The following is an 11384-nucleotide window of genomic DNA, read 5'->3' as shown; positions in this document are numbered from 1 at the left end:
TCCCCAGGCGGCTGGGTCCTGCCGGGGCTGGGCGCCGTTCTCCGGCGCGGTGCATTGCTGCGCGGGGGCGGCCGGGTGGTGCCCGGTGCGGCGGGGGCCGGGGCCGGGCCGGGGCCCCCCCGGCCTGGGGTGGGATGGTGGTCGCCGGCTCGGCCCCTGGCCGTGCGGGGGAACCCGCCGTGCTGGCCCCGGCCCCGGTCCCGCCGGCTCGGCGGGGGTGTGGGGGAGGTGGGAGGCGCGGCGCGGCGCAGGGCTCCGTGGGCTGAGCCTCGGCGCCGGGTGGAAAGCAGCCGGGGAAATCCCGGCAGGCTTACAGCTCCCCAACTGGTCGTGGGTTTGTTACCAGTCTCACAGCGGGAGCCCTCGTGGGCGTTTTGAATAGAGGCGGATGCCGGAGAGCCGTTAAGGCAGGAGGCTGTGGAAGCTCTGCCCGCAGGAGGCTGCTCTGTCCGGTGCTGCCGAAACCGCCTCTGCCGCGCTGCAGCCCCGCGTAGGCACCAGCGAATGCGGGGGGGGTGGGGGCTGGTAGCTGTGGGGTGGCAGGAGCCCTGTGGGCAAGGGCAGTGTGCCCCTGGGCCACTGTGCGTAACCCGCCGTCAGCAGTGACTCACAGCGCTTTCATCGGTGAGCCTGGCTGTGGCAGGGGACACTTACAATTCCGAGTGTGTTTCGGTTCCCCCTGCCTTGCTCTGAACCAAACCTTTCTGTCTCTTTCAGCAGAACACCATGGCCACTCTCAAGGAGAAGCTGATGACCCCTGTTGCTGCCCCGTCCACGGTCCCAAACAACAAGATAACCGTTGTGGGGGTTGGACAGGTTGGGATGGCCTGCGCTATCAGCATCCTTGGAAAGGTACAGCTCAAGGGCAATGTGCTCTTCGGCTTCCCACTGCTGTAATGTTAGGCACTGCCTGTTTGTCTTAACGAATGGTGGGAAATTTGGTCGGTTAGTACAGGAATTAATTATTTGCCCCGCGTGTAAGCAAGCAGTGACCTACACTCGTCATGCAAGGCTGACCTCCCCATTCAGCTTCTCCTTGTTCTCTCACCTTTCCATCTGGGCTTAGCAATAAATCTCTCATTAGGCGGAGTTATTTTGCAGGCTGCTTGGAAAACGTAATGAGCAATGGCTCTGAAGTCCCAGCCAAATTTTTTCTCTTTTTAATTTTTCCACAACAAAGCTGGAGTTTGCTTGGTGGGAGAGCTCTGCTGGGCAAAGAATGCAGACAGAGCAGAAGTCCATGTGAAATACAGGATAGGGATCAGAGCTACCTGTGTTTGCTTTTTACTTTAACACATGTGCTGTAATCACTGAAAATACCGCTATCCCCTTCAGTAGACTGAAGTAGACTTATTTCTCTTAAGCCCTTATTTTGTGGTTATATGACTATTGTTTCCAGAGAGGTTTTAGCTAGTTTTTCAAAGGGTAAAACCAAAGGGCTGGACTTAGAGGTTGTTCTGACTTTTCCAGTTACTGGCTTCTTTTGGCAAATCTCATGTTGCAGTCTTTGAGCAAAGCAGAGGCTTATTATGCAGTAAGGATCTCTTGTACTTTGTACTCTTTTTGGAAAATATTGTGCATGAGTTAAATTTGATTCCTGTTGTGCTGTTTTCAAAGACAAACAGGAGATGCAGATCCTTTAAAAAAGAAGGCGTAAAAAGATACACCCTTTTACCTTATCTACTTGCAGGGGCAGATCTTAAACCGGGTAGCTCACAATGAGATCAAAAATCTTGCAGATATTACTAAACCATCTATATTTTATTTGGAGATGATTCTTCTACCTATTACATTGATCATGTATATTTTATAGTACTGGGGTTTCAATAATTAAAAAAAAAATCTTAAGGTTTTTCACTTGCTGATATTCCTGAGCCTCGTGAGCAAGGAAAAACTGACAATAAGAAAAGGTCATGGTGAAACTAATTACTGATATGAAAGTAACAAATAGTTTTTAAAACTATATAACTAAAGGAGAAATTTAATGGAAAAACAATGGCAGTTCACTGTGGGGTTTTAATTTACTTTTTTTTTTTTAGAAAATGTTTGCCTCTTGTGGTCTGAACTCATTATCTTTGAAGGAGTACTGTAACCTGTAAGGCTGACACAGAGGGAGCTGGGTGAAGTTACCACAAACCAGTACAATACAGCATTCATCTGTGTTTAATATGCTGCTCTAAGCAGGATCAAATTGTGCTTTCAGAATTCTAGACACAAAGTCTTGCTGTTAACGAGTTGCATGCACCAAACCCAGAGTAAAAAAGGGTTTTTAAATTTTTCAAGCTTGGATTATGGCATGATGGAGTCTATTTCAACCAAGCTTCTGCTCTCTTATTTTATACTGCTGCTTATACTTGTGATAGAATATTTTTAAAACAAAACCATCTGATTCTTGCCACTGAATCAAAATCATAGAATTGGTTAGGTTGGAAAAGACCTTGTAAAATAGTCCAGCTGTTAACCCAGCACTGCCAAGTCCATCACTAAACCATGTCCCTAAGCACCACATCTACACTTATTTCAAATACCTCCAGTGATGGTGACTCAACTACTTCCCTGGGCAGCCTGTTCCAATGCTTGACAAATCCTTTGGAGAAGAATTTTTTTCCTGCTATCCAATCTAAATCTCCCCTGGTGCAACTTGAGGCCATCTTCTCTTGTCCTGTCACTTCTTACTTGGGAGAAGAGACTTTCACCCACCTCACTACAACCTTCTTTCAGGTAGTTACAGAAAGTGATGAGGTCTCCCTTGATCCTCCTTTTCTCCAGGCTAAAAAACCCAGCTCCTTCAGCTGCTCCTCAAAAGGCTTGTGCTCTAGACCCTTCACCAGCTTCGTTGCCTGTCTCTGGACACAGCACCTCAATGTCTTGTAGTGAGTGGCCCAAAACTGAACACTGTATTAAAGGTGCAGCCTCACCAGTGCTGAGTACAGGGGGACAATGACTCCCCTAGTCCTGCTAGCCATGCTGTTTCTGATACAAGCCAGGATGCTGTTGGCCTTCTTGGGCACACAGCTGGCTTATATTCAGCTGACTGTGACCAATATGATGTGGCTTTGACTTGTGCAAGATGGCTGGCTCCCCAGGATGTCTTTTTGTTAAACCATGGCATAAAACTTTGTACTTAATTTCCTATCCTTCAATATGTAGGTGCAGTTGAGTTTTAGATGTCTTTGAATTTTATAAAATTAAATGGTGTGATAATACCAACTTTAGTTTACTGGTGTAGTATTCACTATATAAGTTTGAATGACACTGAAACTTCCATGTCTGTTATTTTTAGCTCTCTGTCAATTAAAGACAGGTCACTGGTGCTGCCATAGTGTTTTAGAAATGGAAACATCTCCACAGTCACAAGTCAGCTGTTTTAAGTTGTGTTTGGTGACTGTGTAGACTTCGTTCCTGTGTGTGCTAAACATGAGCTGAATTCTTCTCTGAGCAAAACTGATGCAAATTCATTAAATTAGTCATTGGAGCTATTCCAGGTGCTCTTCTGTTTCAGTGGGCACTGGCTCCTTGAACTTGCTGAGTCTGGTGAATATTGGTTGCAAAGTCTAGACTGATAGATCAGATTGTCAGACTGCATGTGTATAAATCTATCTGTAATTGCACATGTGCATATATTCTTTTTTAAATTTTGGTTACACTGACTTATTAATTTAACACCAATGACTTCAGTTAAGGGTACTTTTTCATAATGTTTAAATAACTGAGTACAGATTCTTATGGGTTTTCTCCAGCAGCTGATACAGCTGTGAAAGGAAGCACTGTAGAAAAGAAATAAACTCTTAACATTTTAACGTATGACATGAAAAACTTAAATATGCCTGCAGTTAAATGTATTTTTCCCACAGGAAAAATGGTGCATATTGTTACACGCTTAATTTAGTTGATGCTAATAATTAGTATTTCCATGTGAAGTAATGAGCGTTATCTTTCTATCAAAATTCAGGTTAGTACTTCTCCATTTTCCTAGGTATCTACACCCCATTTGAAACCATTAAACTTTTTTTATGCTGTTGAAAAAAGTATTACTGCAAGCAAGCTTCTCTGTTTAATTTTATGTAATGTACTGAATGACAAGCAATGAAGTATAGTAGAATTTGCAAGGGTAGGGAACACATCTGTCAAAAGGCAGTAGAACTTTGTATTGGAGGAGAATGCAGTTTTCCTCCACCCCTGTATTTCACTGTTCTCCTGTTCTGAGACTTTCGTATATTCTCCCAACTTAACCTGCCTGGACAGCAAGCATACATGCCTGAATCTGTTCTGCAAATTAAATATAATGTAGTAACTCTAGTAGAGAAAAATTAGGTAAAGAATCTTTTCTCAGTACTGTTTTTAGTATTGAGGAAAATTAAGTCTGGTCCTGTTTATGAAATGGTTGAAGGAATGTTACAAGAGAGTACTTACATACCTAATAGAACACACCACATAATTAGCAAGTATTTTAAATAGGCTTATTTGCTGAACAGAGGTAGGGGTTTGTTACAAGCTTGAAAGGTGCAACTTTTCTCCTAATAGTAATAACTAAACCATGCAGTGTCTGGCTAGCAAAAGGTTAGCTATGCATGTAAACTCCCCACGAATAATACCTTTTTTTGAAAGTCTGAATGAGTTTTATAAACCTGTACTGTAGTAGCCTCTGACTTTGCTACTGTGAGGTACATCAGAATACTGATACAGTGCTGTCCTACTGGTTTACCTTTGGAGAAGAGATATTTTCAGATACGTAACGTGTTACTTTAAAATGTAATATAGCTCAACTCAGGCATAACATTAACGTGAGAGTTAACTGTTTCATTGACTTGTTCAATATTTGTTGTCTTCAGAGTCTTTGCGATGAGCTCGCTCTGGTTGACGTTTTGGAAGACAAACTGAAAGGAGAAATGATGGATCTGCAGCATGGGAGCTTGTTCCTTCATACTCACAAGATTGTGGCAGACAAAGGTGAACATCAGTTTCTTTAATTTAAGACTGATATTGTGAGCTTGCTTAATATTGGAGCACTAGTTGTGCAGTCCTAAAGAACTCAAAAAATTTGGCATTGAGAAGTTAAAAAGTGTATGAATTGAGGTGAGAGTTTGAATGAACATCATAACAATGGGAGTGGCTTTTAATCTGGGCTTTCTCTTACATGACCGCTTCAGTTTTGTGCTTATTGTGTAAAATTGACCTTAATGAAACTCTAGTACTACTTTGATGTAGAAGAAATAGTATTGCTGTTGGGATAGTGGAAATGAGATTCAGAGGGTTTGAATGTACTCTCAAGACCCATATATTGATCTGTCACAATAATGTTAAGAGATGGTGCTAGCTTTAATATTGATGTCATCTTTTTGGGTTTGAATGCATGTACAGTGGAGAAGCTACCCATAATACCTGTATGAACATGATGCTATTAAAATTTAACACATTCTGTATCTTCTCCCCCATGCTCTGATGTAGACTATGCTGTCACAGCCAACTCCAAGATTGTAGTAGTAACTGCAGGAGTTCGTCAGCAAGAGGGGGAGAGTCGTCTCAACCTGGTTCAGAGGAATGTGAACGTCTTCAAATTCATCATTCCTCAGATCATAAAATACAGCCCCAACTGCACCATCCTAGTGGTTTCCAACCCAGGTAAGGCAATCTTTTCCTATTTTACAGGAAAATTTATACTTACAGATTCTGTTTGTTGGAGAGCTGGTGTTTTATCAGTCTTCTCAAATACAAATTGAATATTGAAAACTAATACCTTTTGTGTGGACATCTGCCATGTAGGTGCTAACAGCGGAATACAAACTATACTCTGTACTTTGCAATGCTTTCTGTATTCAGAACTTCTCATGGTGTCCATATTTTAAAAGCATGCCTCATGGTAAATACTTCAGTTCTTTATGTATTTAGGCTTAAGCAGTAGGTAGTTTAAAATTTTAATTTCTAAAGGAGACACCATTTTGCTTTTAAATTGATTGTAAAACATAACTTTCTTTTGTGTCTGGATATGTGGCCATTTTTCAGGATGAGGAGCTTACCATGTAGTCTTGGATATATTTTCAGGAAAAAGAATTTGCATGCTGAAGCCTATGGTAGGGGAAAGGTTAACTGTACTACGTAGTTCAGTTAAATTAGAAAAGAATTAGTTATAACTTGCAAGCATCTCACTGCAGCGGGACGGCTTGGATACTGGGATGTCTAAAGCTGACTGCTTCAGTATCTGAGTGAAGCCATTACTACAGAACCCTGGCAGTGAAGTGACTGCTTTTAAGGATAACCCGGCAGAGTCAAAACAATGTATGTAAAGCTAGCAGCTCAGCTGGTAGTTGAGTAATTGGCTGGTACACAGTCAGTACTACTGAATACTAGTGTACTGAGCAAGTACAGTTTATGGCCATTCTAAGCACTTATCTTAAAATCAAACTGAGTCAAAGATCAATTCTTGTTCTAGCAAGGCTGAATTCAAACTACAGTTCTCTTTGCTGGAGAGCAGTTGCAGGAAGAGAATGGCATTGCTTTTTCAGAATTATTTTTATAATGCTTTGTTTTCTCAGTGTGCGCAGTTTTGTTCCCTAGTCTCATATAGTGGAAGTTATTATGAGCCCGTTAGAAGGGACTTCAGGGTGTCAGCTGCATGTGTGTTGGTATGTGACCTTGATGTCCTTCTCTGTTTTAACTTCCCCAGATCTGTCTGGGCTGTAGCTCAGATAGCGCTGTCTGCAGCCTGTCCTGTGGAAAGCTGTACTGTAGGCAGTGGTGATTGCAAAGCAGAGCTCAGAGTCTGGATGTGTGTCCCTGCACCTGAAAGGCAGGCTGTCCAGTTGTACCTGTTGGATAGGAAGGTGCTCTGTAGTCTGTAAAGATTACTATCATCTGGACAGGAACTGCCCCAGCTGAAGCTGTAGGGAAGCTGTGGCTGATGAGCATGCCACTTAAAACAGCAAAGTGTGAACTGTACCGAGGTAATGTGCTTTGGGTGCCTGAGCAGAACAAACTGTATTTCAGATCTATATACAGAAATAAATTCCCTCCTGAGAACTGGCTGGCTTTTGAGAGCCATAACCAATTATTGCAGCCTGTTTCTTATGGTTGCTTTGAGCTGTGGATTAGAGCTTTTTCTCTCTGCTCACATTCCTTTCTCTGCCCCAAACTAAGTTTGGTTTTTTTCTAAAACTGTAATTAGAGCCAAATGCAGCTAAAGCATATTGTTCACCTGGCTCTTCGTGCTACAGAGGTAATAAGTGTAGAAACTGCTTAATGCATAAATCTGTTCAAGGAATTAAACTGAAGTAGTTACCAACTAGAAAGAGTATGTAAATCTCAGATTTTTTTGTTGTAAATTGCTTGACCTTACTGTGATGATGAAGTGGTAGGTAACATTACTTCAGGAAATTGCTTCAATGTTTTAGCACAAGTTCAGTCCCAGTCCCAATTCTCGATGCCCCTAGGGATTTAGCTGTGACAAAAAAATGCCTCCAACTTTAGCTCATAGGATACTAATCTCAGAAGATGTTCCTCAATTGTCTTTGAACAGCAGCTTGTTGGGTCCTAAATTTCAAGCTGTGCGTGTGTTTTAATCCCCCAAATGGTCAGACCTAAAATACTTTGATCAATGAGCACAACTGTGTTGAGTCATCCTGATTGCCCTACTACTTGCAGTAAAATTATTGTTGCGGCATTCTTGGTGTATGTGAATGGTTAAACTTACTGTGCGTGTTTTTCTTTTCAGTGGATATATTAACTTATGTCACATGGAAGCTGAGTGGCCTGCCAAAACACCGTGTGATTGGAAGCGGCTGCAATCTAGACACAGCTAGATTTCGCTATCTGATGGCTGAGAGACTTGGTATCCACCCAACTAGCTGCCATGGCTGGATCTTGGGAGAACATGGTGATTCTAGTGGTAAGGAACAGTTCTGACCTCCTTAGGAATAAACAATGCAATATTAGAGGTTGAGGCCTAAGGAGTGTTACAAAAATCTGAAAGAGCAGATGAAGCTGAGCTCAAGTAACTGGCACTTTGGTGTATTTTAATGGAGATTAGAGTTGAGACAAGTCCAGGAAATCTAGCAACGCTTTTTAATAGTTGTGTTCTAAAGGCTGCAGTTTACTGCTACTGTTTATCCTCATTTTTTGGAGTATTGTAACTTAACCTGTAGCACAGTTCTCCTCTGAAAGCAATATTAGCTCATTAGGTCAATGGCAGAGCTTGTTGCAAGTTGTAGAAAAAGCTAGCAATCCAGATTCAGGCGCTAAGAAAATTATCCCTTACCTTACTTTGTGACTTTGCCATGTTATTTAAATGAGAAGATGGTTTAAAAAAATGTGAAATCAAATAAGCTTATTTGTCTTAGTTCAGATCACATATTTCAAGCCTGAAACGATGTAGAGAATCTATGTAGATTGGTACTGCTTCATATTTTAATGCTGTGTATTTTTCTAAGGGAGACACCTCTTCAGTGTCCCACTGCATTTAATCAAAGTACAGTGTCTGATCAACAGTATTTACTGAAGCAAGCCCTACATTGTAATGAAAGCAGAGCTTGGCTAAGTATAGACAGAACTCCTCTTCCTTCAGTGTAATAGCTGCTTTTGCTTTAATGTAACCAAGGATTCCTAGTTATTTCACAGGAACAGAGAGTAAGTCTGCTGTAAGCTTCCAATATGAAGGGAGACCTGCAGATTCCTCTCTTGATATTCTTAAGTTTGCATACTGCTACCATGTTACTCAGAGAATTCCTGAAGGCTAACCCCAGTACTGATCAGTGGGACAGCAAATCTGTACTTGCTACATTTTTGGGGTAAATTTTTTTTTTAAAGGTTGAACAGCTAAGATGTGTCTTTTTGCTAGAATTTGAAGTTTGACTTCAAAAATAGCTGCCTGCACCTTCCAAGGACAAAGTTCTGTGTTCACGTGGTGTTTTACTTGTTAAAGAGTCAATACTAAAACATCTCTCATTTCACTCCGAGAGTTCTCAGAATTAACTGTAGTTGAAGCAGATTAAGTTTTCATTTAAACACTATTGTGGTTCTGGCTACTACTACTTTGTTTCTGGTTAACTTAAAAAAAGTGGAGAGGTAGTAGCTAAGTGCTGTTGAAACTTACGTCATCTCTCTGTTACAGTGGCTGTTTGGAGCGGCGTTAATGTGGCAGGCGTTTCTCTCCAGGAGCTGAATCCAGCCATGGGTACTGACAAAGATAGTGAGAACTGGAAGGAAGTCCACAAGCAAGTGGTTGAAAGGTACGGTGACTTGAGGAATAAGGTGGATAAGTGCAATGCTGAAAATAGCTAGTCCACACACTGCCTCCTTGTCGCTGCCCTGCCATTCTGCTGCAGCTTTCATGCCCTTTTATTCAGGTTGCATCAGTAAGTGGAACTACTGTTTTAAACGCAAATGCAGGATTTCAGTTGGTAAGCTTTACGATCTTGTGTCAAGACAAGCTATTGTATAACATACCCACTTCAGTACTGCAGTGCTTAGAGCTGTGTGCATTTTTCTCAGAAGTAGCTTCTTAAATGGTTAACTTTGAACAGGGGGCACGAGACTCTTGAGAAGGTAGAATGTTCCTATGAGCAGTGTTTTTTTTTATAATAATAAAAATAAATTGGAGTTTATTTTGGGAAATTTTTTTTATTGATTTAGGAAAACTTGTCTAGAAGTAACTATACATATTGCTAAATGACTTGACTTCCTTGTGAAATAAGGACTATGCTGGTGTAAAGTATATGCAGATGTTGATTAAAAAAAATAGGATGTGTGTATGTAGGTTAGTGCTCTGACTCTAAATGTTTACATGATTCCAAATGCACTCAGAATGATTGAGCCACTGAGCTGAATAGAGAACTTGTTCAGTTACAGGTGTCTGTTTTCCTACTTAAAACTAGGAACTGTTCATAGCTGGAAGCTTTTTCTTTTCAGCTAATCCTGTGAGAACGACAGGGCTTATTTGTTACACATATGGGATAATGCAGACTTTATGCTTTAAACTCTTAACACTGAAATACATAACTTTCCTACTTTGACATTTAATTCCAAAACTTACAATGTCACAGGTGTTTCAGTTTTTTTAAAATGGTAAACATTCACTTATCTTTAGACTTAGCAGCATTCGTACAGTGTCTTGAAGGCATCTTAATGCAACTATTTCAATATTTCCTTAGTGCCTATGAGGTAATCAGACTTAAGGGATACACAAACTGGGCTATTGGCCTTAGCGTTGCTGACCTCTGTGAGACAATGCTGAAGAACTTGTGCCGGGTTCATTCAGTCTCAACACTGGTAAAGGTAAGAAGTGGTGGCTAAATGAGTGCTCTAGTTTATTTTGTTACGGAAAAGCTAATTGTTAAGCACCTTGTTAATTGAGACAAAGGAAGCTTTGTAAAACACTACTGTGAATTTAAAATGGGAGCTTACTATTGCAACTTTTTCTAATCTGACCTCTTAGCCTGCCCTTCTCACAAGTATGGAGCTGAAAATAAGTTCTTTGTACTCTACCCAATGTTGTACTAACCTCGTGTAAAGTTTGCCATGTGTGGCATGCAGGTTCATTAAAAGGAAGTTTCAGTGCAAAAAAATACAAAAATACATGAAGACCCATCTGCAATTCCATGAACCACTGCCTAGTGAAGGTGCTAGGGAAAAGAGCTGTGTCCTTTTTATAGCTAGTGTAACTGGCTGCATCTGGTCTGTACCAGCAGTATAACCTCTGGTGCAGCAAGGACTCCGAGCAGGCTGAACTAACTGCTCCCTCTATAGTAAGAAAGAAAGACCTACCCTAATCCTATGTCTGATTCCTGTTAGCTGCTTGCTGTATATAAATAAGGGGTTTGGAGGTGGGGTTTCTGAAATCAGCCATCTCAGTATTGCCAATCTATTGGTTTAGAACATCTCTATACTTTTGACTTTCTCAAATAGTATGTCATGATGGAAAATTTTCTGCAGGTTGCAAAATTGTGTTCTTGAGCTCTGCTCTCAGGCTTCCTGCTATACAAAGCAAAAGCAGATCTGGAGTGATGGGTTCATGTCTGAGTGATCTCTTTTGTTTGTGGCAGGGCATGTATGGCATTGAGAATGATGTCTTCTTGAGCCTTCCTGCTGTCCTAAGTGCCTCTGGATTGACAAGTGTCATCAATCAAAAGCTGAAGGATGATGAGGTGGCTCAGCTGAAGAAGAGTGCAGATACATTGTGGAACATCCAGAAGGATCTCAAAGATCTGTAACTCATGAATGTTAATTCCAGCAATAGAAAAACAGCATGTTGTGTGCAAATGTGGGCTCTACTCACTACACGTATCTAAGGTTAACATTTAATGCTCTTCCAGACTGAGCTTTGTCCATAGTAGCTAAACGTATGCTTGCTGTAACGCACAGACCTTATGAACAAATAAAGCAATGTTCAGGCA

The 11384-nt window shown here is 41.3% G+C and overlaps 1 protein-coding gene across 1 annotated transcript; it reads left to right on the top strand.

Annotated features, from left to right (window-relative positions):
• Positions 1-726: 726 nt before the first annotated feature.
• Positions 727-11384, top strand: LDHB (lactate dehydrogenase B; the record flags this gene model as incomplete). Its single annotated transcript, XM_080392669.1, has 7 exons — positions 727-852; positions 4833-4950; positions 5449-5622; positions 7709-7882; positions 9104-9221; positions 10143-10266; positions 11034-11384. 7 exons carry the CDS (start codon positions 727-729, stop codon positions 11199-11201), a joined length of 1002 nt encoding a protein of 333 aa, XP_080248795.1. The 3' UTR covers positions 11202-11384.

This window comes from Falco punctatus (assembly GCF_963210335.1).
Source record: "Falco punctatus genome assembly, chromosome: 6".
NCBI classification, from domain to species: domain Eukaryota; kingdom Metazoa; phylum Chordata; class Aves; order Falconiformes; family Falconidae; genus Falco; species Falco punctatus.
The sequence above is the reverse complement of the archived record's forward strand: the minus strand, read 5'-3'. Positions and strand labels throughout refer to the sequence as shown.